At 49.3% G+C, this 27833-nt stretch overlaps 1 protein-coding gene across 1 annotated transcript; it reads left to right on the plus strand.

Annotated features, from left to right (window-relative positions):
- Window positions 1–1664: 1664 nt before the first annotated feature.
- Window positions 1665–21848, plus strand: CDA (cytidine deaminase). The gene is made up of 4 exons (XM_032615398.1): window positions 1665–2022; window positions 12654–12765; window positions 17872–17929; window positions 21377–21848. The coding sequence occupies exons 1-4, from the start codon at window positions 1869–1871 to the stop codon at window positions 21491–21493; spliced, it is 441 nt and encodes a 146-aa protein (XP_032471289.1). The 5' UTR covers window positions 1665–1868; the 3' UTR covers window positions 21494–21848.
- The last annotated feature ends 5985 nt before the right edge of the window (window positions 21849–27833 follow it).

Below are 27833 nucleotides of genomic sequence, written 5' to 3' on the forward strand. Positions count from 1 at the left end.
GGAACTAAGATCCTGCAAGCCAAAAAAAAAATGTTTTTATATACGTATTTATCTATAGCTGATCTATAACTTAGCTCTAACCAAGTTTCCAGGCCTACCCTCTCCTTCTATCCAGATGACCACCCCAAGCCCCCTCTATAAGGAATTCTAGAGCTACTGCTGGCTCTCAAGCTCCACACAGCTGGGTTTGTAATGGTCACTGTCCCCCTTTATGGCATGGGTAGGTAAAGAGCTTTGAAGGCGCCAAGGGCCATCAGTAGCCTGGACGTCGTCCATGTCCTCTTGGTACCGTGGAGCCAAGGAGTCCAGCCCCTGGCCTGGGCAGGGCTGGGCTGAGCTGAGCTGGGGTGAGTCAAGACAGAGCAGGGGACAGATACAGGGTTGCTTAGTGAGGCCTGGCAGGCCAGCAGGGCACCATAAGTCTTTTCCCAATTGTGATGCTACTTGGCCACCAAAAGCTTTAGAATTATTCCCATGTCAAGTGGGTGCACATGGTCCCAGGACATCCTTTGCTTTCTTTCCTCGAGCCTTGGGGGAAGGGCTTTTGGGGTGCCTGGGCTGTACAGGGATAGAAGAGGCAGGAGAGCCCTCTCGCTGCTTCCTCCACCAGCCCTGCCTCAGATCCCGGAAACTGCCCTAGATGCCGAAGGTATAAATCCAGGAGGAGAGTGCAACAGAGTGGGAGCGAACCAGCTGCTTCTCTGAGGGCCAAATGTGTGGAAAGGAGGTGTGGGGAATCTGAAGGAGGGAAGGGAGGGAAGGGGAAGGGGAGACTCTACAGTTGGGTGTTTGCCTGTGTCTCCACGTGGCTGAGAGCTCCAGGCTCAGGACACAAAGATGCTACACTGCAGATCCCAGAGATGTCAGCGTGCAGAGCATGGAGTTGCTGCTTCATTTCCCACCTCCCCTCCCTTTCCCTTTCCCCACACCACCCATTTAAGCCCTAAGAGAAGCTACAGATTCACTCCTGTTTGCTGCGGGTCTGGGGACATTTGGATGCCTCTGGATGCCCTAACTGGTATTCTGCCCTTCCTATGTAATCTTGGCCAGGCCACTTAATGACAAAAACACCATTTGCATGGAGTCACAAAGGATGCTTACATCATGGCGTCATGGGATCCTCCAACCAAGCTCACTGTAACAAATTGTATCTCATTCAATCCTCATTACAAATGCTACATGATACTGTTAGTGCACCCATTTTACAGATGAGAAAACTGAGGCTTAGAGAGGTGGTATTAACTTCCCAAAGTCATACAGCTAATAAATGGCAGAACTGGGATTCAAACTAGGGTCTACTAAACTCCAAAGCTCGAGCTGTTCTGTAATCCTAGAATTCAGGACAGAGATGGTCACTATCCCCACTGTACTGATGAGGAAACTGACTCAGAAAAGCACGTCACTTGCCAACAGTTGTACATATGGGAAGTAGTGGAGCCAGGATGCAAACTCACTCCTTTTACCAGCAGCCCAATGTCTATTTTGCCAACAACAACAACAACAAAAATGAGGCGTCCTGAGTAGATGATCTCAGAGGTTCCCTCCAGCTGAGATCACAGTGGCACCCATCCCCTGACCCTCTCACCCATCAGTCTGTCAGCAGTGGGAGTGGTCCCCAAGGGAGAGTGTGAAGCACACGTGGACACAGTGGCATCCTTCCACACTGGGACACACACCACACCCTCTGTCCCCAAACCAAGGAGGGCTCCTCTCCCTCACCTGGCCCCGCCCAGCATCCCCAGAGGCACGCACCTGGGAGACTCTAGGCAGGGACACACCCCGGGGGAGGAGCTGCTGTCGCGGTGGGGCCCAGCCCACACTGGCTGGGAGTTCCCGTTCCACTCCTCCGCGGGCCCCAGGGGACCGACATGGCCCAGAAGAGTCCCAGCCCCGCCCTGGAGCCCGAGCACGTCCAGCGGCTGCTGCTCTCCTGCCGGGAGGCCAAGAAGTCCGCCTACTGCCCCTACAGTCGCTTCCCCGTGGGGGCTGCCCTCCTCACCGGGGACGGGAGGATCTTCTCCGGTAAGGGCGGTGCCTTGGGGTTCCCCTCCGTGGCAGCCTGGGTGGGAGGCCAGAGGAGGACAAGAAGGAAGGGCGGAAGGAGGGGCACTCTCTCCCCTCTTCCCTGGGCCGCTCCTGTAACTCTGCCACTCACCCCTGCCCTGCTTGCTGTCCCAGACAGTGAGGATGAATATTCTGCTCAAATCCGGTGGCTTTCCGTTCTTGGAGGACTGGGAAGCTGAGGAGAGATGGGGAAGGAAGTGGGAAGGGGAAGCAGGAAAGGGATGCCATAAACTCAGAGCATCTGCAGTCCCTGAGCTGGGAGGGAGAAGGTTAACACTTTCTGAGCCCTCCTCTACGTCTGGCACCCTACAAAGGCTTCCACTGCTACAGGCAAGTCCTCACCGCCCACGCGCTGAGCCAGGTGTTATGCCCATTTTTTCAATGAAGAAACTGAGGTCCGGAGGTGACATGACTTGCTCAAGGTCACACAGGTTGCTGTGACCAGTGCTAGGGTCCCTCAAGCCCTGCTTTCTTCCTGTCACCTACCATCCAGGGGGATGGCTGGGGGTGAAATCGAGCAATCCAGGGGTTACTCCTTAGTGGGGTGTGGGCCTTACAGAGGGTCTTAAGGGAAAGAAGGCAGTCAGAGTTTGGGTAACCAGCCCTGAGTGCCAGCCTGGGGAGGGAGGGACAGGAATCTGAGTTGGCACTAATCTCTTCCTAAGCTCCTTTTCTTTGGTTTGTTGTTTTTATAGAAAAGCTCACTTGAACAGAAATTCAGACTTGTTTTTGCTAAGCTTAGGGACATCCTCTTTTAGGACAGTGGGGAACGGGGCGTGGAGGTGGCCGGCAGTGCCCCTACCCCCTCCCATTCCCAGCACCACCCTGCCCCCAGGGCAGACGAGAATTGGCCCAGAGTGATAGATGGGAAGCCCCAGCCCTGCTGCCAGGAATCCCCCTTCCGCCTGGCCTGCGAAGCAGCTAAAGGACCGGAGGCTCACTTGTGTGCCTCTCATTGGTAACCCCACCCACACCCACAACCCCAGCATTCCGGGGCCAGGTGTGAGCCCCTGCCTCCACCACTGCTCAGCTGTGAGTCTGGCTGGGAGCCACACCTCCCCCTCTATAGTGGCCCCTGGATGTTCATCTTATCTCTTGTCTTTTGTGGTTCTTTCTGGTTTCACGAGTCACCTGGGTCTTAAACATCTTTCAACACCTTGAGTGTGTGCTACCATGTGAAAGGACCGTGACTCAACGTTATCCATCTAACCTTTCCAGTCTTTCAAGGCAGTTATTATATCGGCCCTTTGCAGAGAAGGAAACTGAGGCTCAGAGAGGTTAAATGCCCAAGATCACAAGCTGAGATGGGAACCCAGAGCTCCCCTGACTCCCAAGTTTGCTTTCCTGTGGGGAATAAAGAATCTCTGAGTGTCATGTGGAAATTCAGTCCTGGCCCGGGGGCTCAGATGAGCATTAAACATTAACCACCACCTCAAACAACGTTGCAATCCACACCAACCCCATGTCTCAGGGCCTTGAACATGCAATCAGCCATTGATTCCTTCCAGCGCTTCCATGTCCCCTCCGGATGGTGTACAGAGAGGGGCCCTCCCCATCCTTGCACTGATTTATTCATTCAACAAATATTTGCCAAGCACCAATTACTGGGTAATGTACCAGGTGCTGGAGATACCACTGTGAGCAGAAATGACAGTCCCTGCCCCCCACGGGGGTCCCCTCCTCTTGCACAGGCCATGGCTCAAAGTGGGAGCCTCAACCAATGATTGTAGGAGAGAATGGAAGAAGTGAGCAGAAGTGTGGCCTATTTAAAGGGCAGGGTAGGACCTGATGTCACCGGAAAAAGGGTCACGCGGTGGGCATTTATGGAGTTCTTATGCGATGGGGTACAGGCCCTGGAGGAGTTAAAGGCTCCTGGGTTTGCATCCTGGCATTGCTGTTTCTCAGCTGTGTGACCCCGGGCAGGACCCTTCACCCTCCTGAGTCTCAGCTTGCACATCTGTAAACCGAAGATCACAATACCGGCCTTTCAGGACGGCTGTGGACAAAGCTGGTGTTTCTGGCCTGGCGGTCCTCCCTGATTGTTGGTGCCTGGGCTGCATTAGTCATTAAAGATGTTGAATTTCACCCCCGGTCGTGAGGCTTTAAACGAGCTAATGCCTTTAAAGGAGCAAAAGTGCTTAGCACAGTTTCTGGACCCAAATAAGAATATCACAAATGGCGGCTGCTTCTACCGTTAATGGGGTGGTGGTGATGATTTGGAGGCAGATTGCGGAGCGCTTCTGAAGGCCAGGGAGAGACGCTGAGATTTGATGAGGTAGCCAGTAGGGAGCCGAGAAGAGTAACAGGAAAGTGGGGTTTGAGGACAATGAGGCTGACAGGTACTCGAGGAAGACTGGGACAGAGGAAAGAGCGTCAGGGGGACAGTGTCTGTCTTACTCACTGACAACATGTTGCCCGGCCGATAGTTAAGGTTCGTTGAATGCGTGAATGAGTGGTTTGGCCTAGGACAGCGGCAGACGGGACAAAGAAGAAGGAGAGATCTGAGAGGGATCATACAGGACTAATGGACTGGGTCTAGGGTGGGCAGTATTAGAATAAAGGAAAGGAACATGGCTCTAGGATTTCCAGCCATGGAGACCAGGGAAAGGATGAGACAGAGCTGGATTGTGCTGGGGACATGGTGGGCAGGGACCCACAGCCATATTAATAACTGCAATGGATTAAGCATTCTCTAAGCACTTCTGTGAAAGATCTTTTGTAATCTCACAGCCACCACATGAGAGGAGACAATGAGTGTCACATGCGTTAGAGCACTTTGAGTTGCCAATGCCAGAAACCAACCAGAACCACAATGGGCAAGGGTAGATCTTGCCTCAGGGACAGCTGGATCCAGGAACTCTAATGCCACCATGCTCTTCTTTAGCCTTCTGGATGCTGGTTTCTTTCTCTTATCCTAAAGGTGGGCTTTCTCCAGGCATCAGGGAACATGAGTGCAGGCATCCCTAGTTTACATTCTTACAGCCTTAAAAAGCAAAGAGGAAAGAACTCTTCCCCACTAGCTCGAGATGGAAAAATTCCAGGGAAGGGTTCTGATTGGTCCATCTCCAATCACATGCACATCCCTGGGCCAATCACGGTTGTCGTGATGGGGCCAGCTGATTCACACACATATTCCTTCTCAGTGCAGGGTGGGTGGGTCTATTACCACAAGAAGGACTGTGGAGGTGCCAAGCAGACCAAACCAAGAGCCAAACGCACATTTTATGAATGAGATAACTGAGGATCAGATTTTATCTGCTTCCAAATTCCTTGCTTTTTCTGCTGCCCCTCGCTGCATGAGGATATGTGGATACACAGAAGAGGGCAGAGAGATTTGTGCTGAGGAGGGGGGACAGATGGAGGGCATTTACCAGAATCCCTGGATCTCCTTACTTAGAAGGAAAGGGAGGGTAGATGGCGGTGAGGCAGGGCTTGGAGAGGAGGGACCTTGAACAACCAGAGGAAACCTGATAGGGCATCAGGGAGTGAATTAGAGACAATTAGGAGGCAGAGAGGGCACAGCTGAACTTAGACACTGAGTTTACAACTCGTAGCGGGCCAAGTCTGCCCAGTTCTGTAACTGTCTCCAGCTGAACAAAACACCAGCCTCCGTGGAGTTTGCACCCTCAGAGGCAGCTGGTGTTCTGTCCAATTCAAAAGCAAGTCTGAGAACTTTGCTGTCACAATCTCATAATGATGATCTTATTTCTTCTATTACCCCTGACCCCGGCCAGGGCCTTGTGCCCCTCGCAGCTGGGCCACCAGGATGGTAGTTAATAACTACAACAATTACCCTCTGTCACTGCTGTGGGGAGAGTGACAGAGAGAGGAGGAGCTCACCGGAGAAGAAAGAGATGCTGGGGGAAGGGGCGGTGAGGACACAGAGAGAAGAGTTAAGATGGGACACAAGGGGGCTGGGGGGACGAAGTCAGCCCGGGGTCCCCAGCCAGCGATGGTGGATTGCCGGGTGGGAGGGCGTGGAGGAGACTCATGGAGGACCACCCTGCAGGCATCACCCAAGGGATGGGGGAGTTTCTCTCCTTCAGCTCATGCTCTTGGGGTGGTGGTCTGTCTCTCCCTTTCCGCAGAGGGATTGCAGCACTCCATATGTTTCATTGACATTTGGCGGGGAGGCAGGGGGAGCACTTTTCTGGATCACGTGTAATTAATTTGGGAGGAAAAAAACCATGTTAAAAAAAAAAAAGTTTAAGGACATCCTGGTTAATTGCTGAATTCGGCTCGTCTTGGCTTAACCTTTAAACCTAATCCTTCATCTGTCTTCCCCTGACCAGCCCTTGATTCCCTCCCTGGGCTCCCTTTCTCCCCCAGGACCACCCTTTGGAGCTCTATATGGCCCCGCTCCACAGCGTTGGACCCAACCCAGGCTCCCAGCCCCACCCATAGCACTTCTAGGTGAGTCAAAGCAGGCTTACCTAACCAGCTTCCTCTCCTTACAGCCCTGCCCACCCTCCACGCCTCGCTTCCGCTGTGCCCCCCACCCCAGCTTCTTCCACTGGTCCTCTGCACTGTCACTCGAAAGCAGCTTATTACAAAGATGAGCTTCACTAAAATCCCTCGTCTCTATAGCTGAGTTGGAATAGGATCCATTCGTGAAACTGTGCGTTGCACTTGAAGCAGAGGCAGGAACATGGAGAGAGTGGAGTATTTCTTCAAGCACGCGAACGTGACAGTTCTCTAGTCCAGTGATTCCCACGTGTGGTCCCAGACCCACAGCCTCAGCACCTCCTGGGAACTTGTTAGAAGTGCCAGTTAACGGGCTCCAACCCAGAACTACTAAAGCAGGAGCTCCAGGGGTAGAGCTGAGAAATCTTTAAGAAACCCTCCCGAAGGTGCCAAGGCCCACTTGCTTGAGTGTGATGAACCCCCGCTCGAATCTTAAGATCCCTCGGAAGGCAGAGCGGACGCAGAGAGGGGGACATGCTCTCCGGCAGGGGACTGGGTCCCAGTCACCTCCTTGTGAATTTCTTCCCTGGCTGATGTCTCGATGACATCTGACTCCAGCCCTGCCTTAAGCAACAAACCTCCTCAGAACTTGGCCTCACTGAAATGCCACAGAGAAAGACACTTCTTTGTATCTGTCATGTCAGGATGTGAGTTGACTCCCTGACACCCACCTCAGATTTACGCTCTGTAAAATGGGGTTAGAATAGGATCTGCCTTACAGAGTTGTTAAAAAGGTTAACAATAGAATGCAGATGAAGTGTTCCCCGAGTGCCTGGCAGATAAAAGGAGAGCAATAAAAGAGAAGATTAGAACAAAGCAATGAGTAGTAACAGCACTATCATGATAGTATTATTTCTGGTCCAATCTTATAATTATGGATTTCTAACTTGGTGCCATCCCAGCCCGTCTCTCCTGTGTGTTCCAGAGTCAGTGAAGGGAACACAGGGAATGGAGCTGGTTTGCCTGTATAGATGACGTTTTGTGCTCTGGGCTTTAGGAAAGCAAAACAAAATTGTCTGGCCTTTCAGGATCAACAGTTTATGGGTTTCCTTCCTCCCTTCCTCCTCCTCTTTTTTTTTTTTTGTTTTTTTAGAAGCAAGACTCAGAAATTACACTTGAACTTGCTAGAGGCCCCACATACAGTTATTCCTTCGCATCTCAGAGATTTAGCACTAAAGCGAGAAATTCTACTCTTTCGATAATAAGTAACTGAGAGCCTCGCTGGCCTCACTGTTTTAGGCCCTGGGCACACCGGCTGTTCCAGGCCCTGGGCATACAGCAATGTACAATATAGACAAAGTCCCTGCCCTCAGGAATTTCTACTTGGGGGATAATGGGGGAATTAGATATTAAAGACATTCATTTCAGGAAAGTGTGAAGTGTTAAAACAGGATAAATGGATTAAGAGGGTGGGAGGTGAGGGGGGAGGAAACAATTTTAGATAGAGTGATCAGGGAAGGCTTCTCCGAGGAGATGACGTTTGAGCAGAGACCTGGGTAGAGTGAGCCATGTGCTTATAGGGGGAGGAGAGTTCCAGGCAGTTAGAACAGCCGGTGCAAAGGCCCTGTGGCAGGTATATACTTGGGGAACAGCCGGAAAGCAAAAGGAGTTGAGGTCCAGGAGGTAGGCAGGTTGGCACCAGATTACGAGGGCCTTGTAGTCATGGAAAGAATTTCAAAGTTGCGTGAAGAAGAGAGACAGGGCCACTGTGACACCTTGTCTGGAAGGAACAGAAGCTCAGTCATACAGGCCTTCCACCACCAAAGCCTTGACTATCACGCAATTAAGAACAGCAGCTCCAGGGCTTCCCTGGTGGCGCAGTGGTTGAGAGTCCGCCTGCCGATGCAGGGGACACAGGTTCGTGCCCCGGTCCGGGAAGATCCCACATGCCGCAGAGCGGCTGGGCCCGTGAGCCATGGCTGCTGAGCCTGCGCGTCCGGAGCCTGTGCTCCGCAACGGGAGAGGCCACAACAGTGAGAGGCCCGCGAACCACAAAACAAAACAAAACAAAACAAAAACCCAGCAGCTCCAGCTGCTGAACACTTACTCCGTGCCAGGCTTTGTGCTCATTGCTTTACACGCGCGATCTCAACTCATCCTCACTAGAGGCCTGCGAGGAAGGTGCTGTCATCTTCATTTTACAAATGAGCACCCTGAGCCTCAAGGAGGTTCAGTCCCTTCCCAAGTTCTCAGAGCCAGGAGGGCAGAACAAAACCTACCAGATCTTTCTACAAGAGTCTATTTGAACAGTAGGGTATGTGAGGGCACTCCCTTCTAGAACAAACTCTCCCTCTCCTTAAGTGGCCCGTTGAAGTTTTTACACACAGTGAAGGAAGAGTTCTCTGTATGAGGTCACTGTGAACTTCCGGAGCAGACACAGGCAATCATCCTGAGAGGCCGGGCCCTTTGCAGTCCGGCAGTTTGCTTCAACATCAGCACAACCCAAGATTTACGTGAATCACGTCTAATGGGAAAAGTGTCCCTGAGGCAGGGATGAGGCAGGGGTGGGAGGGTTGCTAGACGGGAAGTGGAGTGGGGAGCAGCTCTTCTGGGAGACTAGGTAGGGAGCAAGAAAGACTCATTCATTTATTCATTTAACTTTCACTGACCTAGCAGAGAGCCTGAGCATTTAAGGGCCACTTATCCAGGCTACAGTAACTCACATGTGAATATGAACAAATGCTTTGCCAAAGTAGGCAGTCGATAAATATCAACCACTCCTTTCATGGTTGCAGCTCCCTGATGGCTCCCTGTCCTGTATCCCAGCTGTATTAACTGATTTCTGTAGGGTTGCAAATGATAAGAATGCTATTTTTTAAACTATTTTAGGCAAAAGGAGGCTGCATTGGTTCCTATAACTGAATGGTGGCAGAGCTGGAGTGTTTCTGGGCTTCAAGGGCAGCTGGCATCAGGAGGCCAGACTCTTTTCCCACCGTCTCTCATCTGAGTGTCCATTTCGTTGCCTCCTATTGGTGTTCTCCGTAAAGAAGGGAAACTAGCTGGGCCCAGGCTCAGCTCCTGGTGTTAGAGAGGGACTGATGGTCCCTCACGCAGGAGAACTCTGATTGGCCCAGTGTGGGTCAGGTGCTCAACTCTGATTGGCCCAGTGTGGGTCAGGTTTCACCCAACACTTCCACTCACATCCCATTGGCTAACCCTATAGGACTACCCCAAGCGTCTAGCGGGGCTGGGAAACATAGTCTCCAGCTGGGTAGGCATGTGCCAACTAAACTCCAATGGATTCTATTGAGAGTGTGAATACTGGGAACAATTAGTCTTTGCCACAAGACCCCCTGCGGCCTGTAAGTATCTGTACATCTTTCTTCCCACACGTAGGACCCACTTATAAACTTTCTGAGGGTGACAACCCAAAGTCCACCCAGTCACCGCATTCCACTCTAAAAGCAGAATCCCTTGGTGGTGCAGAGCCCACCTTCTCAGGTCGGGTGTGGCCTTGCTAAGCCAGTGGCCTGAAAACTAAAAACTAATCATCTGCCCCCCACTTCACACCCGCTCTGGCCATACACAGCGTGGAGCAGGCAAGGCTAACAGTCATCAAATCTCCCATTAGGAAAACAGAACACCTGTTGGCCACCAGTCCGTGCAGTTATCAGACCTGCTGGGCAAGAAGTGTGGTACACCTTGCCTCCCCTTTCTGCCCTGGGGGTGACCCCCTTGTCCACGGCCCACTGGGGCCCCTGGCTTTGCCCTCTGGGAGCTTCTTCCTCGACCATTATCCTCCTCAGCCTTACCTCTGAAGTGGGTGTCAGAGAGAATGCTCTCCTTAGGGGCACACAGCTCTCTCAACTTACTCCTGATGGTGGAGTCTTGGGGGCCCCAGATTTCTTTAGGAGTTGAAGAATCACAGGCTTTTGTAGGCCAGACTTTTGGGTTCTCTGGCTATCCAAATCTATCAAAAACTTAGAAACCTTCTGGTCTGTTTGCTTCCACTTTCATACAGGAGTAGCACACCCAAAGAATCCTTTCTGTGCAATAGTTCTTAAGCCCGCCAACTCCCTTTTTTACTAACTGGCTTCCCTGCCCAGCCCAGCCCTGCTGCCTCATTTTAATGGTGGCTACCTTGAGGCACTGAAACAATGACTGGGTGGAAATGACAGCCTTAATCAGATCTTTGCCACAGGACTGATTCACATTGCTAGGTAGAAAAGTCCTAGGTAGAAAAGTGTGTACCATGGTTTGCCTTCCAGGTTATTGCAGGGTGGGGTTTTACCAAATAATCTGCCACAGAGTAGCAAGGGCCATCAAGCTTTCCATCTTGCCACATCTGTATCTTCTTTCACATTGCCCAACTGCTAAGTCAAGGCCACATATTTTTGATTTTTCTTTTTTTTTTGGTCAAAGCTACATCTTATTTTTAGCACAAATTTCTGTTTTGGTTAGATACAGGTTAAATTACTGTAACAAAAATATCCCAAGGGCTTCCCTGGTGGCGCAGTGGTTGAGAATCTGCCTGCCAATGCAGGGGACATGGGTTCGAGCCCTGGTCTGGGAAGATCCCACATGCCGTGGAGCAACTAGCCCCGTGAGCCACAATTACTGAGCCTGCGCGTCTGGAGCCTGTGCTCTGCAACAAGAGAGGCCGCGATAGTGAGAGGCCCGCGCACCGCGATGAGTGGCCCCCACTTGCCGCAACTGGAGAAAGCCCTCGCACAGAAACGAAGAGCCAACACAGCCATAAATAAATAAATAAAAATTTAAAAAAATATCCCAAAATACAATGACTCATACCTGACAGAATTCTCTTTTTCTCTCACATGATGATTCAGAGTAGGCAGCTGGTCCAGGGCAAGTAGGCAACTCAGCTCTGTTCCAGGAGTTGGCCAGGGTCCCAGGTTCCTTCTGTGCTGTTGCTTCTCCATCCCTGTGAATATAAAGCGCGTGGTCAAAGCTGTCCCACCCCAACCCAGCCTATGGAGGGGAAAAGAAAGGAAGTAAAGGGCAAGCAGTCTCTTTACAAAAGATGTGATCCAGAAGTTTCCTACCTCACTTTGGGCCACATCCCATTAGCCAAAACTTAGTCACATGGCCGTACTCTGCTGCAAGGGAGGCTGGGAAATATAGTCTCTGAGTGGCCATGTGATCAGCCATATGGGAATGGGAATCACTTGTATTACTTAAAGGAAGAAGGAGAAAATGAATACTGGGGAACAATGAATATCCTGCCTCAGGGAGAAGGCAAGCTATGAAAGAGTGACATACTGAATATGACAGCCTGATGGTCAGGGGAAAGCCCAGCTCCTGTGGCCATTGGTTCATGGCCTCACCTCCCTGAAAATGCGGAGTCTGTTAGTCAGCCAATCTGGCTGTGCCAGTGCTTTGTTACCTGGGAGCAGCCCTTGCCCATTGCCCCCAGGAACACTCCAGAGAACACCCCTGGGGTGGAATCCCTTTGTGCAATCACAAACATCTTTTGCAAAGCTGAGAGCTTTTGTTTGTTAGTTTGTTGGTTTTGACAGTTTTGTTTTGCAATACAACTCACAGAGAACCCCGGTTGAACTCTGACAGCTGGTATCCACACCAAAACTTTTGGAGACTTCCCTGGCGGTTGGTCCAGTGGTTAAGACTCCACGCTTCCACTGCAGGGGCCACAAGTTCAATCCCTGGTCGGGGAATCACGATCCCACATGCTGTGCCACGCTGCATGGCCAAAAATTCTTTAAAAAAAAAATTTTTTTTACTCAGGTGCAATCTTTGAATCAGGATCACCACCGCACCCCACCCTGTGGCTTCTGTCTCTGAGACCCAGGGTGGGGGGCTCTGCTCATCTTCTTAAGCCTTGGCATCTCCCTTGGCCCTGACCTGACCTCTGGTGGGAAGATGAGGCTGAGTTAATCTGCCCTGTGATGCTGCCCCTGCTTCCAGGCTGTGCTTCGAAATGCAGGCATCAGATAAGTGATGAGAGTGGGAGGTTCTTGGGCAAAACCACTGCACCAGTGGGTCACGGAGTCTCCCAACGCTTCTGGTCAAGTTGCCCTCTCCTTGCCCGCACCTCGTTCCTAGTAGCGGGTCCCTCCCAGCACTGGAATGGGGTAAGCCTCTTACTCTACATATGCAACAGGAAGTGGCTCTGCTGCAAATAGCACTGGTCTCTCCTCTCTTCTCAGGGTGCAACATAGAAAATGCCTGCTACCCACTGGGCGTCTGTGCTGAACGAACCGCCATCCAGAAGGCCATCTCAGAGGGGTACAAAGAGTTCAGGGCAATTGCTATCTCCAGGTGAGTGGGAAAGGCTGCTCACAGCAATATTCATTCATCTATTCAGCCAACATCCACCACACACCAGTTATTCATCCATTCATTCATTCATCTAACACGTGTTTATACTGCGCTTCCTGTGGTGTGGGGCACTCTAGGGCTGGGCTGAGTGCTGAGGGTAGAAGACAAATAAGAAATGGACTCTGCCCTTGGTGAGCCTGAAGAGCAGGTAAACAAGCAAGACAACTCTAAGACAAAGGCAGGCGCGCTCTTGTTCTAATAATAGCGCAAAACACAGCAGAATCCCTATAAGATACAATAGAAAGGCAGCAAAGAAACAAAGCTAGAGGGACCTAAAAATCACCTGGTATAGACTTGCCTGGCCACTATACCCATTTTACAGTTGAAGAAACTGAGACCCAGAGATGATGAGCAACCTTCCTAGGAATTAGTGGCGAAGCCGAGACAGATACATATCTAGAGTCTGACTCCAGGGCTCATTCCACTGTGCCATGCTGTGCCAGGAAAGGAAACCTTCTTCCCTGCTCTCCTTGAGCTGATACTGAGATCCGTCCTTCACTGTACCAGCTCCTTCACTTGGCATCAATCACCTCTAGGTGCAAGAACCAGGATAAAAGGACAAGCTGGTGGGGTGACACCCAGGCAAACCCAGGCTATGGTCTAAACTGATGAGATTCCAGCCCAGGTTCTGGCTGAACAAGAGCACTTATTAACTCTCTCTCCAGGCCCCAGGCATAATTATCCAAGCTCCCACGTGTGTGCCCTCAAAGGGAATTCGTTGAGTTCTTACTGGCCCTGGACCCAGACTCAGTGGCTTCAGGATTCAAAGCATGTGAATGGGCTCTTTTATTAATTTGGACCCCATTATGCTTCTGATTTAATGACGAATTGCTTCTCTGTGTACTGTTGCATTGTCTATGAGAGTTCTCGTAGCAAGATAACGGTGCAAGGAAAATAACTTGGGAAGTTTTGAATCCACCCGGAAAGAGACTGCAAGGCTGACCAAGTGTTGGTCTTTAGGGACATCCGGGTGCATGGGTCATGGACTAGGTGTGAATGATCTCTTCATTGTGGTGGAGATGCAGGACCTTTCTGGCGGAAATGTAGGGGCTGAGAGCAAGGCCTATGGCGTCTGTGTGACAGAAACCAGCCCCCATTTCTTTTTTTTTTTTAATATTTATTTATTTATGTATTTTTATTTGGTTGAGCCGGGTCTTAGTTGCGGCAGGTGGGCCCCTTAGTTGCAGCGTGTGAACTCTTAGTTGTGGCATGTGTGTGGGATCTAGTTCCTTGACCAGGGATCGAACCCAGGCCCCCTGCATTGAGAGAGTGGAGTCTTAACCATTGTGACACCAGGGAAGTCCCCCCATTTCTTTTATAAGATCCTAAATTTGGCCTCAGTCTGGCCCCCAAGGTGGTCCACATTATTGAAGGTTTTCTTCCCTGAGTAACGGAAGCGAAAGATGCACTTCTGGAGAAGGGTCCCAGCTTCCAAAAGCTCTCCCTGTGACCAAGGTCTGTCCTGGCTTCCCTCTGGCTTTGGGAGGAATAAATGAGGCCACCCTGGGAACATTTTGTGCGGACGAACAGAGATCAGGATGTGAATTACACTTTATAAAAAGAGGGTGGGGGTAACTCAATTTCAAAGCTGATCCAAGAAAATAATGATATTCTGGGGAAAAGGCGGCCAAAGTCAACAAAAGGATAATGGCAAGGTGGCCCTGCTCTGTTTAGAATGTTCCAGATGAAAGGCTTTTTCTCTTGGTCATTATCTACTCTTAAAAAGCATGACTGAGTTTCGTTAGTGATGATTAGCAAATGTCCTTGTTTACACAATAAACGCATTTTTCCAGCACCCAACTGCTCGTCTCCAGGTACTCAGCCTGCGCCAGCATTCCCGAGCCAGAAAAGCAGTCATTACTGCACTAATGATTTGTTAAATCGAGAGTGTGGATTTAGAGGGTGAATGGGAGGTGCCAGCTCCCTTGTTAACAATGATGAGTGTGAATAGTCTCAGAGAGCCCCCTCGAGATCTGTAAAGTGGAAAGTGCACAGCTCAGGTGGGATTTTGCTGACAGAGAGATAAGCTTGCCCCCCTGGGGTCCTAGCTGTCATCATCAAAGTCGATAGGTTTCCAGCCTGTCAAGTCTGATAAGCTGGCCTCAGTGTGTGACTAAGGTCAGCACAAACCACAGGAAACTGTCAACACCCGGCACAAGGTGGAAGAGGCAAAGGGCAGCCGAGAGGGAGAAAGGGAAAGGGAGGAGAAAAGGTCCCCGTGCACCCAGGACCTTCTGGGGTGCTTCTTCTCCCAAGCTTTTCATTCTTTCTCTTGGCTGGAATGTTGAGTAATGCTTAGGAGCCCAGGCTCCCGGGTTAGTGAGACCTGGTTTCAAATCCTTCTCCACTACCGACCTTGGGCACATTGCTTCAACAATCTGAGCCCAGCTCTTCTTCTGTAAAGTGGAGGAGAGTGATGCCTACCCATTGGGCTGTTGGGAGGACTCGGGGTATGCAATAAATTAAAACTATTGTTTTAACATTATCATTATTGCTTCTGCAAGCTGCAGAACTACCAAAGGCAGAGTAGACAGATTCTGGGTTCAAATCCCAGTTACCAGCTCTGTGACCTTGGGCAGGTCACTTCACCTTTCATGACCTTTAACATGTAGATGGTAAGAGTACCTACATAGTTCCTGTCTTATAAGGTTATAAGGGGTTAAATGAGTTAATATACATATGGCCCTTAGCACAGTGCCCGGCCCAGAGAAGTGCAGTGTGAGTGTAAGCCATTATTATTGGGCTGTCTCCCAGTTCTCAGAGCTCTGCGGCCAGGATGTACCATCTTGTGACTTTTGGTGGTTGAACCTGAGACCAAATCCAACATTCCAGTGGAATGCATGTTCATACCCCACCTTGAAAACCCCAATGCAGGTCACCCTCTCCAAGGGGCTGTCCCTTGGGCAGTTAGCCATGCATGTCACAAGATTGGGAAAGGAAATGGTGAGCTTGGTAGGGGCCAGATCATACAGGGCCTTCTAGGCCATGGAAGGGAGGCTGAATTTCACTTAGAATACCTCTCCCGTAACCCTAACCACAGTCTGCCTGTAGTTATGACATTGGCACACAGATCTTATCTCCCTTCCAGACAGCAAGGTCCTTGAAGTCAGGGATTCTCTGATTGGTCTTTGTTGCTCCCTCCCATGCTTGCCTATCATAGAGCCAACTCTGAGCCAACATGTGTGCAACGAAATAAAGAATAACAGAGTCCAGCCTCCAAAGAGCTTATGAGAGGCTCTGGCTGCAACATCGGTCACCCGGAAACCAGATGGGTTAATCTGGCTCAGGGTGCATCCTGGGCAGGGGTCCACACCCTCTCACGTTCCCATGGGATCACTCTGAAGCTGAGAGTGTGTTCAGAGAGGACCCACCTTTCCATGAGCAGAAGCTTCCACATGTAAAAGGGAGTTGTCATGGGGATTAAATAAAATAGCACCCCTCAGCTGCTTTATTCAATGCATAGCATCTGTCTCTGTCTCCACTTGATACATGGTTGACTGGTTGGTTGATCGGTTGGTTGGTTATCTGGCTCATCTCACTAGTCAAAAGCTCCTGAGAACAGTGAATTCTGCCTGGTTTGTTCACTGCTGTATCCCCAGCACTTACAGTGCCTGGCACATAGTAGGTGCTCAATAAATAAACGTCCGTCGATTAACATGTGATAATGACTATAAAGTACTTCGGAGGATGCCTGGCACATTCTAGGCACCTATTAAACAATATGATAATTATTGTTAATACACAATAAGGCAACTTAATTATACAATAGTACATAAAGCACACAGTATGTAATAAAACTGTATATGACAAGGTACTAAAATAATGACAGAGCTTATATATGTGAAGGAAGAGTGCCAGTGATCAGCAGAGGCGATAACAATGTGTGTATAGCATTCTAAAGTTTACCAAGGCCTTTGCACACCTGATCTCATTTTATCTTCTAAGCATTCCTACAAGGTGAATGACATTATTCCCCACATTTTATAGGCAAAGAAATGACCCTTGCATGGGTTAAAATGACTTGGTCAAAGTCACACGTAGTTAGCAAAAGGAAGAGCTGATCAAGAACCAAATTTTAAGTCCTGTAATTGTCCAGAGGTATCACAGAGCTGTGGGTCTCAGAAGAGCAAGGGTGATGGTGGCCACTGGCTTAACCTCTGGTGCTTCATCAGGCTTGGAGGCTCTTACAGTTTACTCTTTCTTTAAACACCATCCTTTGTCCTGCTCAGGGCTGGAGGACTGCCTTCAGGTGCCTTCACTCTCAGAGACAACCCCTTGGCTGTAGGCTTCTCTTCTCTGACTTTCTCCGATGCAGGGAACCCAGTTTTCTCATTGACTCACATATGTCTCAGGGCCTTTGCACATACTACATCCCTTGCCTGCAACACAGAAAACCCCAGAGCTTCAGAGTAGCACTCTGTTACTTCATCTCACTGAATATATGTTCTTGAAGGTAAAATGGTCATTCTGACACTCAGGTTATACTGAGAATTAAATGAGATAATGTCTATCGAGTGCCTGATAAAGAGCTTGGGGCAGAGCAGGTGCTCACTAATGGTGACGTATGAACGCTACACTTCCTCCAAGGACCGGGCCAAATGCCACCTCCACCATGAAATATTCTCTCTCCCTCCCTAGTCAGGGAGGGTCTCCTAGTTACCACGCATTCTTACTGCATTTTGTTTGAAATGATAACTCATCTAGTTTTCTATGTCACCCACTGGGCTGAGCAATCTGCTGAAGGCCAGAGACAAATTCTCCTTAACCTTTGTGTCCCTGGGGCGTTGGTGAGAGTAAGCGCTCACTAAACGTTTACTGAACTCACTGATGAAAGTAATGGTCCTGCCCATGGCCTTGCCTCTTGCAAGTGCGGACAGCTCTGTGCGCTTCTTCTCAGCCTCTAGGACGCAGCACACCTGTGAACCAGGAACTGCCTGGTGGGATTTGACTTAATCTGGAGGTGGGCAGGACTTGGGGCCTGAATTTTAGCAATTGTCCTCTGGCCTCCGAAGAGACTGATCCGTGTTTGATTCTCTGCTTCCGCAGTGACTTGCAAGATGATTTTATCTCCCCATGTGGGGCCTGCCGGCAGGTCATGAGAGAGGTAAGCAGCTTCCCTTTCTTTCTGGAACGGATGCCTCCCTGCTCTTCCCCAGGCCTTGGGAGCTGAGCCAAGCTGCCAGCGAGGAGACACAGCAACTGTCCTGGTTGCTGAGTTGGCTGATTCCTAAGGCCTTCCCAAGCTTGCGTGAATCACTGGAAATTATTCTTTCATTCAACAAATACTTACTGAGTGCTCTGTACTGGGCATTGACCTTGCTCTGGGGAGACAGCAGTGAAAAGACAGGCCAGGCCCGGCACTCACAGACTTTATAGTCTAGTGCAGGAGACAGACAAACAAGGAGCAAAATAAATCAACAGTAGAGTTTCTGAGAGGGACGAGGGCTGCAGAGAAAAGGAGTTGAGAGTGACAGAAGGGGCAGCTGACTCTAGGTCAGTGTCAGAGCAGCAAACTACAGCCCAGGGGCAAATCCAGACTGCTGCTTGTTATTGTAAATAAAGATTTATTGGCACGCAGGCACGCCCACTCACTCACACGTTGTCTCTGGCTGCTTTGGTCCTACCACAGGAGAGATGAGGAGTTACAGTATGGACCTTATGGCCCGCAAGGCCTAAACTGTTGACTACCTGGCCCTTTATGGAAAAAAGTTTGCCAACCCCCTGCTTTAGATGGCCAGGAAGGGCCTCTCTTGGAAGACGGCATTTGAGCAGAGATATAAATAATGAGAAAAGATGAGGCAGACCAAGGCCTAGAGATTTCCAGGCAGAGGAAGCAGCAAGTTTAACGCCCATATACTTGGTGAGTTGGATGAGTCGTATGAAGGACAAAGAGGCTAGAACACGGGGGCAGGGGTTGGGGTGCGTGGTGATAGGAGGTGAAGTCAGAGGGGTGGGCAGGGGCCAATCACGCAGTAGGCCATGAATGGAGGGTATGTTTTATTCCAAGAATAAAGAGAACTGAATCGTACACTTAAAAATGGTTAAAATGGTTTTACGACATTGAAACAAAAGTTGGGGGAAGAGAAGGATAAAGGGAATTCACTGGTGGTTTTTAAGAGGGACCTTAAAGGATCTGATGTACTTTCTACAAAGATCTTCTTGGTGGAAGACTTCAGTTTCTTCAATCCTAAAAACAAAGGGGTGGATCTGGCCGTGGCTTCTGAATCTGGGCTCAGTGAAGTTTTTGATGTGTAAACGTACATTGGGGGAGGGGGGATGTCCGTGGCTTTGGTGGACTCGCAAAGGGGCCTGTGTCCTCCAGAGTCCCAGAGGCTAAAGCCACCAGTTTAAAGACTCCCCACGCCCTTGGGCTCTGATGTGACGTCATTGGCCCCTGTAAATACAACATCTCATTTAATCTCCACCCCCCAGCTGGAGAGACGTGTGGGTCATTATCCCCATTTCTCAGAGAAGTGAAATGACCTCCTGAAGGACATGCAGCCGGTCAGTGGCGAGCTGGCATTCACCGCAGCTCAGGCTGACTGCAAAGCCCACGCTCCCCGCGGAAGCCCCCCTGCCTTTATGGTCCTATAAATGGAACAAATTATTTTCGGCCCCAGTGGAGATATAATGATGCTTTGCAGGGTAGGACCTGCTTATTCCATGGGGGCTTCTGCTCTGGGAACTGTCTGAAATGCGGGGAAGTGGGGCTTCCTTCAGTTTTGCTTTTGTGCCTTGGGGGTTTCAAAGCATCTCTCGAACATGCAAACATCTCCGTCCTCCTTCTGCTTCTTGCCAGGACTGCAAATCAGGCACAATTAGCAGAACTCATGTCCCAAATCCAGATGAAAAATGCCACCACGAAGACACCGAATTCACAATGGGCACGTCATCTCCCATTAGAGGGGCACAAATGGCTGCCCAGCACCATGGCATGTCCAAGGCCACATAAGGAAAGCACACCAGAATGCCAGCTCCCTGACTCCCGAGGCCCTGCCTCAGTCTAATTGCTCATTGCTGTTTTCTCCAAACAGATTAGATGCTGGCAGGTGAGAGAATGGGGAATGGAAAAGCTGAAGGAGGGAGAGGCAAAACTGAAACCAAGATGCAAAGAATAAGAGCTGAAGCTTGGGGGCCAGGGGCCTGGTGCTTAAACTCACCTCCACTCAACTCACACCCATACCCTCAGGCAGAGCCCGCCAAGCAGAAAAATTTCCTTCCTTAAAACATTAATTTTAAAAAGCCAGAAAAAGGAAAGAAATTGGGTCATTTGTAGAGACATGGATGGATCTAGAGACTGTCATAGAGTGAAGTAAGTCAGAAAGAGAAAAACAAATATCGTATATTAACGCATATATGTGGAACCTAGAAATGTGGTACAGATGAACCGGTCTGCAGGGCAGAAATAGAGACACAGATGTAGAGAACAAACGTATGGACACCAAGGGGGGAAAATGGCGGGGGTAGTTGGGGTGGAGGGGATGAATTGGGAGATTGGGACTGACATGTATACACTAATATGTATAAAATGGATAACTAATAAGAACCTGCTGTATAAAAAATAAATAAAATTAAACTTTAAAAAGATAATAATAAAGTAAAATAAAATAAAAAGCCAGAGACGGATTGTGCCTGGTAATAAGTTGGTGATTCAGACTGAAGCGTGAACAGCTGGCGGCAAAGCTGAGCGGTCACTAGGAAGCACAGGTCATCAGTAGGAATGGCTTCCATTGATGGAGTATTTACTACGCGCCAGACACTGCTTGCAGGCACCTCCAGGACTCAGCACTGGCCAGGCAGAGCCTCGGGCTGTTGACTCCAACTCCAGGACTCGCTCCATTACACCACAGCTGATTTAACTCTCCACCTAGAACACCTATCTTCCTGCCTAATAAGTCTTTTGTCTCTAAAACCACTTCACAGATCAAGACACACACAGAGACCCAAAGAGTTTAATCATTTGCCCCACATCACACAGCCAGCATGTAAGAGAAAGACGGGGACAGAGATTTGGGCTAAAACTCTGCTTTCCTGACGTTACCCTGCAAAACCTCAGTTTCCTCATCAGTAAAATGGGGATAATATCCCCCTCCCTCAAAGGGTAGATGGCGAAATCCTGCATGTTCCATGTCGGGTGTGTGATGGGGCAGGCATGCCACCTCTCCTGGCTGTCAGGACTTATGGAGAGGCTCTAAGGGAAGCAGATATTAGTTGTTCTTTTTCACAGCAGGAGGGGATCTGGCCCCAGGGGTTAGATATTGTTCTTGTAAAGCCCTGGGTGAGTCCTTAATCAGAGAATGGAGCATTGATCGCCCTTTAGCAACATGCAAGCACTGTGCTAACTGCTTAATTTGCATCTTTCACGGGCTCCTCCCTCAAGCTCTGTGCACCAGGTATGATTATTGTCATTCCCATTTTACAGGTGGGAACACCGAGGTACAGAGACACATGTTAGACAGTAAGAGGTAGAGCCAGATTCAAACCCAGGTCAGCCCTCAGCCCTCACCCCTTGGCCACACTGCTTCCCTCACACTGGCTTTGTCTCTTCCAGTTTGGCACTGACTGGGCTGTCTACATGACCAAGCCGGATGGCACGTACGTTGTCAGGACAGTCCAGGAGCTGCTGCCTGCCTCCTTTGGGCCCGAGGACCTGCAGAAGATCCAGTGAGGGACGGGGAACACCCACCGCCTGGGAGACCCTGGGTTCCCACACGTGCTTAAGGGGACAGCCACCCAGAGAACTTCATGAAGATGTACTCACAAACCTGGGGACGCCTGCCTAGTGGTCCCCAACCCCACAGGCGCTGGGCAGAGATGACTTTTCCAAATTACACTCAAGCAGTGGGGCCTACAGCCCCTCCTTGCAACCCTCCTTGTCCTCCCCAGGACTCAGAGCGCCCCCGTCCCTCTCTTCCGTCCTGCCAAGTCTGTGCTGTCCTGCTTGGTTCTATCCTATCTAAGGTTCTATCCTGCTCTGAGCGACTTTTCTAATTATAAACATTACAGAACATACTGATTCGGGAGAGCACGTTTTGCTGTCTCAATCCTTGCTGTAGCTCTAAGGAGGGGCAGGGTGATTCGTCTTTATAGAAAGACCTGGATTCTTTCTTCTGGGAGAGGAAACAGGCACCTGGGACCTGTGTAGCTGGTGTGGAGAGCTGAGTTTTTAGGCTTCCTGCCCCTGCCTTCTCCAGATGGGAGGCCGCTGGGCTGGATCTTACTGCCAACGGCCGTTTCTAGAGTCGTTCTGGGCTCAGTTAGACCCGGGCACTGGATGCTGTCACCCCCAAGTATAAAGGGGGAGGCGTGAGTTTGTCTAGACAGCAGAGCAAATGTCTCTATGAGGACCTACGCTGTGTCAAGTACTTTTGCGTGGATTATTTTGTATTTAAAGTACTTGACAACTCGGCGAAGTAGCTATCTCCCCCTTCTTACAGATGAGGGCCCTGGTTGAGTAACTTGCTTTAGGACTGCAGCAAAATTCAAACCAGAATCCAGGTCCTGTAACTCCCACTATGGTCTAGAAACAGTGCCTGCTCCTTGCCACGCGCTGGGATGTGGCAGATCTGGAATTGGAACCAGGTCTGTCTGACTCTGAGTGTTTTTCCCATTCTCCCACAGCTGATGTCTGGCTGCCCTTATTTACTGAGTCTCTTTTATATGCCAAATACTGCAGAGGGAAAGATGTATAAGAAACAGTCTCTGCCCTTGAGAAACTTGCCGTCTGATGGGGAGAGAGAGGTGTAAACAGGACTAATGCACAGAAATACACACTGTGGTCCAGGTGGGTACCAAGTGCAGGGTGGGCAGAGTTGCGGGGGGCATGCTGCCTTCTGGGGAGTGAGGAGGGTCAGGGAGGGGACTGTCTGTTGGTACAATTAGGGAGGTGAGGACTGAATAAGGGAAGGAGCTAGGCTGGCCCTGTAAAGGGGGCTGACAGCTCTGGGTGTCCTCCCTGGAGGAGTTGGCCTTGGGGTGAGCTTTGGTGGCTGGGGTACGAATAGGGTGTAGATTTTCCTCTTTCCTGGGCAAGCAAGTTGCTGGGGACACAGGAAGTGGACAGGTAATTCACCCCTTCCCTGGGAGTCCTTTCTACTGAGATCAGAGCACCTGCAGGGGTTACTGCCCGTTAAGACTGGCTTTTCCATCACACACCCAGACCTACCTGCTGCCATCCTGCCTTTCTTTAGAAGTGGCTGCTGCGGCCTCCAGCACATTCCTCTGAATGTTCTCAATAAAGAGGAGTGGAGAAGGAAAAAGAAGAAAGGAAGGTGAAAGAAAATAGGCCAAGATGTTAACATCAGTTAAACTTCTGCTTGATGCGAGTCTAGATTAGTGGGTTTTTTCCTTTGTACATGTCTGTATTTTTTAAATTTCCAAAACATTTTTTTTTCTATTTAACAAGAAAAAAATAGTATAGCACAATGGTTAACAGTTGGAACTTCAGAGTTGAACAGCCTCCAAACCTTGTGGCTTTGGGCAAGCGATTTCATTGCTCTGAGTCTCAATTTCCTCATCTGTAAATCAGGGATGACAGTTCCCAGCATACAGCATTGTCGTGTGGATCAAAGGAAATAATGCCCTATTGAGAGCCCAGTGCTGGGTCCTCAGTAAGCTCTTGATACATGCCAGCTGTTCCTTTTATTAAGGGTGGCAAATTTGGGTCCTCTGATGATGGATTTGAGTTTTGCAAACAGGCTTTTACATTCATTTAACAATTGTTTATCGAGTGCCTACTGTGTTGCAGGGCTGGGACCTGACCCTGGGGATACAATAGTAAATAAGACATAAAATCCCTGCCCTCACAGGGTTCTGTCTAGCTGTGGCAAACGACATCTAAATGATTCTAGTACTTCATGACAAGGGCCACCCAAGGGGAAGAAAGTGCTCCAGGAGCAAGTCACAGGAGGAGTGGAGCTTGCCTGAGAATGGGCAGAGCAGCCCTGAGGAGGGGATATTTCAGCCAGGGCACAAGAAGGGTCAGCCCATTAGGGAATGCGATTTGGGGAGGGTCAAAGAATGAGGACTGTCTGGAGGACTAAGCCCAGTGTTCTTATACTTCATGGAAACAGACTGGGGAAGGCAATTTGCAAAGAAGGATTCCAGAAATTATTTGAACAATGTCCCCTTGGAAGAATGACACTCATTTGGCTGCAGAGAAGCTGGGAAGTTTGTTTAAAATAAAAGCACTTTCATTTTGCAGTCCCACTGTTCTGAGGGCTGTGATTTCAGAGCAGCATGTGCTCTATTGTTCAGGGCTGTCTGTGTTTTTTAGGACCCTAAAGCTGAGTCCCAGATTCACATGGACATATTCCAATAGAAGCATGTATATTTCTGTGGCTCTTGCCAGCTGCTGCTAATTACTTATGTAAACTACAAGATTCTTTAGGATTTCCTTTTGGGAGGGAAGAGGGCACAACTATGATTGATGGATGCCAGGGGTACTTTGGGTACCTGTGTCAGAAATGAAGCCAGAAAATGCTGTTCAAGAATAAGTAATGGAGGCTTCCCTGGTGGCACAGTGGTTGAGAATCTGCCTGCCGATGCAGGGGACATGGGTTCGTGCCCCGGTCTGGGAGGATCCCACATGCTGCGGAGTGGCTGGGCCCGTGAGCCATGGCTGCTGAGCCTGCACGTCCGGAGCCTGTGCTCCGCAGCGGGAGAGGCCACAGCAGTGAGAGGCCCGTGTACCGCAAAAAAAAAAAGAATAAATAATGGAATGGCCTAATAAGTCTCACACACACACAGTATTTTTTATACAATTATATGAGCACAGAAACAGACGTGGAAGGAACACCTAGTCTGTTAATACTTTTTGAGGGGGTATGGGAAGGGGAAGTTAAGCGAGGGGCAATTAAAAACCTGTTTCCTGTTCTATGACTGAACAGGAAAAAAAATGGCATAATGATTGTGTTAGTTACCTATTGCTGTGTAACAAATTATGCCAAAATTTAGCAGCTTGGGACAACAAAAATTTATTATCACACAGTTCCTGCAGGTCAGGACTCTGGGCTAATCTAGGTCATCTCAAGGTTTCATACAAGGCTGTAGTTAAGGTGTCAGCTGGGGCTGCAGGCTCATCCAAAGGCTTGACTGGGGAAGGAGCCACTTCAGAGCTCACAGGTGTGGTTGTTGGCAGGATTCCTATGGGCTGTTGCTGTTACCATTTAGTTCCTTGTCACTTGGACGTCTCTACAGGGCAGTTTACAACACAGCAGCTGGCTTCCCTCAGAAGAAGCAAGCAAGAGAGCAAAAGAGGGAGCAAGACAGATGCCAGAGTCTTCTGGTAACCTCACCATGAAGGTGACATCCCATCGCTTTTGCCAAATTCTATTCCTTAGAAGAAGTCACTAAAGTCCAGCCCACAGTCAAGGGGAGGGGATTCCACATAGCCATGGTTGGGGGGGCAGAGGGGGTGTCACTCTAAAGATGGAAAAATTGAAAATGTACCTAGACAGGAAAAAAGAAGAAAACAGAAAAGTGGGTAAGGGCGGCAGGAGGACCAGAAGAAGCAGGCCTGGTTGGCCCTGTTAAGGAGTTGACCTTATTCCAAAGGGCAGCTATCGGTTTCAGATGGGGTGGGGTGGGGTGACATGGTCAGCTTTGTGCCTTAAATAGCTCAGTCTGCCAAATCAGGGGATAGTAGAGAACTGAAAAAATAGCCAAAGGAGTAAAATAGCATGCCTCTGGGCTTAGAGGGAGTTGGAACAGGAGACCGTTTGCTTTTCTTGATGAGCCCATCTCTATATACTGTAAGTGTTTTTTTAAACCAAGGATGCATATTACTTTTATTTAAAAGACTTTTTAATTTTAAAAAAACAGAAAGAATAAAAGAAAGAAGCTTGTAGAAAGGAGGTTCATTTAGCAATAATGTAGTGTAAATTCTAGAGAGCAAACTCAGCAGCTGATTCTGTTGTGGGCGGGGATCGAGCTATTTGACATTCCTGTTGTTTCCTTCTGGTTTCTCCTCTGGCTCACCCCTGGGAAGGTGGAGTGAGTCATGTGATTTTGAGTTTGAAAGATAGCCCAGCCCCTTCCTCTCTCCACCCCCTTGGGAGGGCTGGAGATCCAGCAGACCCCATGCTGGGTGCTAGGGGATCTAAGGTTTAAAAATCACAATCCCTGTCCTTACAGAACTGAATGTTTAGAAGGGGAGACAGAATAGGGACATCTAGCCCAGTCTAGGAAAGGTCAAAGAAGGCTTCCTGGAGGAGGTGACCTCAAGTATGAATGGGGATTCTTTCAAAGAGGTAAATTAAGACAAAGAGATCAGCAGGATGCTTGGGACAACTGCAAGTAATTCGGCATTGCTGGACCACAAAGGGCAGGGAAGGGGGACAGCAAGAAAGATGCTAGGGCCAAAGAGTGAAGCACCTTCTCTGCCAGGCTAAGGAGCTTAGGCTTTATCCTGAGAGCAATGGGCAAGGGCAAAGAGCCTGTGAAGGATTTTAAGCAGCAGGTGACACAGCCATATTTGTACTTTGAATAATCACCGCAGGGCAGCAAACTTACCGGACTGCATGAACCACAGACTGTCTGAATGTCTCAACAACACCACACCTCCACAATCCATCACCACCACATTTGCATCCACCTTGCCCAGGCAAAACAGAGACACTTCTTCCCAATGAAATCTCACTCTCTGCCCACCGTTGTCGGATTCTAACCTCTAAAAACTACAGCCCAGGAGTTCCAAGTAGCTGGATTTTGATCTGGCAGCAGCTTTGCTCTGTCAACAGTTTTAGCAAAAACCCCTTCCACCTCTGCTGGCAATTCACAGATAACATTTCTGAAATGGTCTGTGGATAAAAGATGTTGCTGCCCTGGGAAAACGTGTCTGTCTCCTGCCAGGAGGAGACAAAGAGCATTGAAATGGTGCCAGAGGACATCGTCCACGAGGGAAGGTCAAACAGCCCTCAACAGTTCTCTTTTTTAAGTCTTGCCTTTTTCCATTTTTATATTAGCATCAGCCTTTTTCGCCCCCGTGTCCTTTGGGGGAAGGTTAAATGATGCTTCTTAGGAATATTATGCGCTTTATCAAAACTATACATACAGTCTTGCTGCCTGGAGGGGAAAGGGTACAATGAAGACACAGGATGCCACAGAGCAGAGTGTACACCAGAAAAGAGTCCTGTGGCCTCTCCAGCAACCCCTTCCACGCTCCTCTAATTCTTGTGGCTGAGCATAGTAAAGGCTGCCTTGGATGTTTAACAAATATTCTCTGAATGAATGAGACTACTCCCAGACAGAATATTAAATCTGCAGTATAAACAGATATTTTAGCAGAAAAGCATATGCCGTATCCCTGAATTCACCTGCGTGGGATACCATTATGGGGGAAACTCAGGATGATTCCCCTGAGACCTGAGACATGGTACCACCGTGGAAGACTTCCTTCTCAGGAGGACAGATGAGGACAGTGGAATCAGGGCCGTGATCCCTATGAAAGGCAACCCCTGGGGCCCACACAATAAGGCTGCATCTCTACCCTGAGAAGGGAGAGCATGGAACACTGTGATCCCTGCTGGAAGCTTCTCTGTGTAGAAATCCACTTGCTTGCCCTTTCTTTTGTTTTTTATTCTGTTTTGCTTGCCCTTTCTATACAGAGGTCTTCTGAAGAATTGAGCTTCACACTGTGCTTGGTTTAGACACGTCACAAGCACCTTAGATTTTTCTACAGAAGGAGAAACGAATGAGTCAGTGCTCTCTGTTGAACAAGAAACTGCACTGTCTACAATGGACGGTTAATTAATATGAGCCTGGACATTTCATTTCTACACGTGGGTAGATTAAGCATCACAGGTTCAGCAGGGTTATTTGCAGCTTAGGGAAACAAACCCAAAGGCCAATAACAACTGCACTCTTTAACTCAGAAACATCAATGCAATGTCCCTTTAGTGAATGTCTTACAAGCTGCATAGTCATTACAAGCCTTATGGTAAAAGGTTACATTCCTAGGAGAGTAAAGAAAATCCTTTTCGTTAAAATATTAAATATCTCAGAGAACT

Source organism: Phocoena sinus, chromosome 1, assembly GCF_008692025.1.
Source record: "Phocoena sinus isolate mPhoSin1 chromosome 1, mPhoSin1.pri, whole genome shotgun sequence".
NCBI classification, from domain to species: domain Eukaryota; kingdom Metazoa; phylum Chordata; class Mammalia; order Artiodactyla; family Phocoenidae; genus Phocoena; species Phocoena sinus.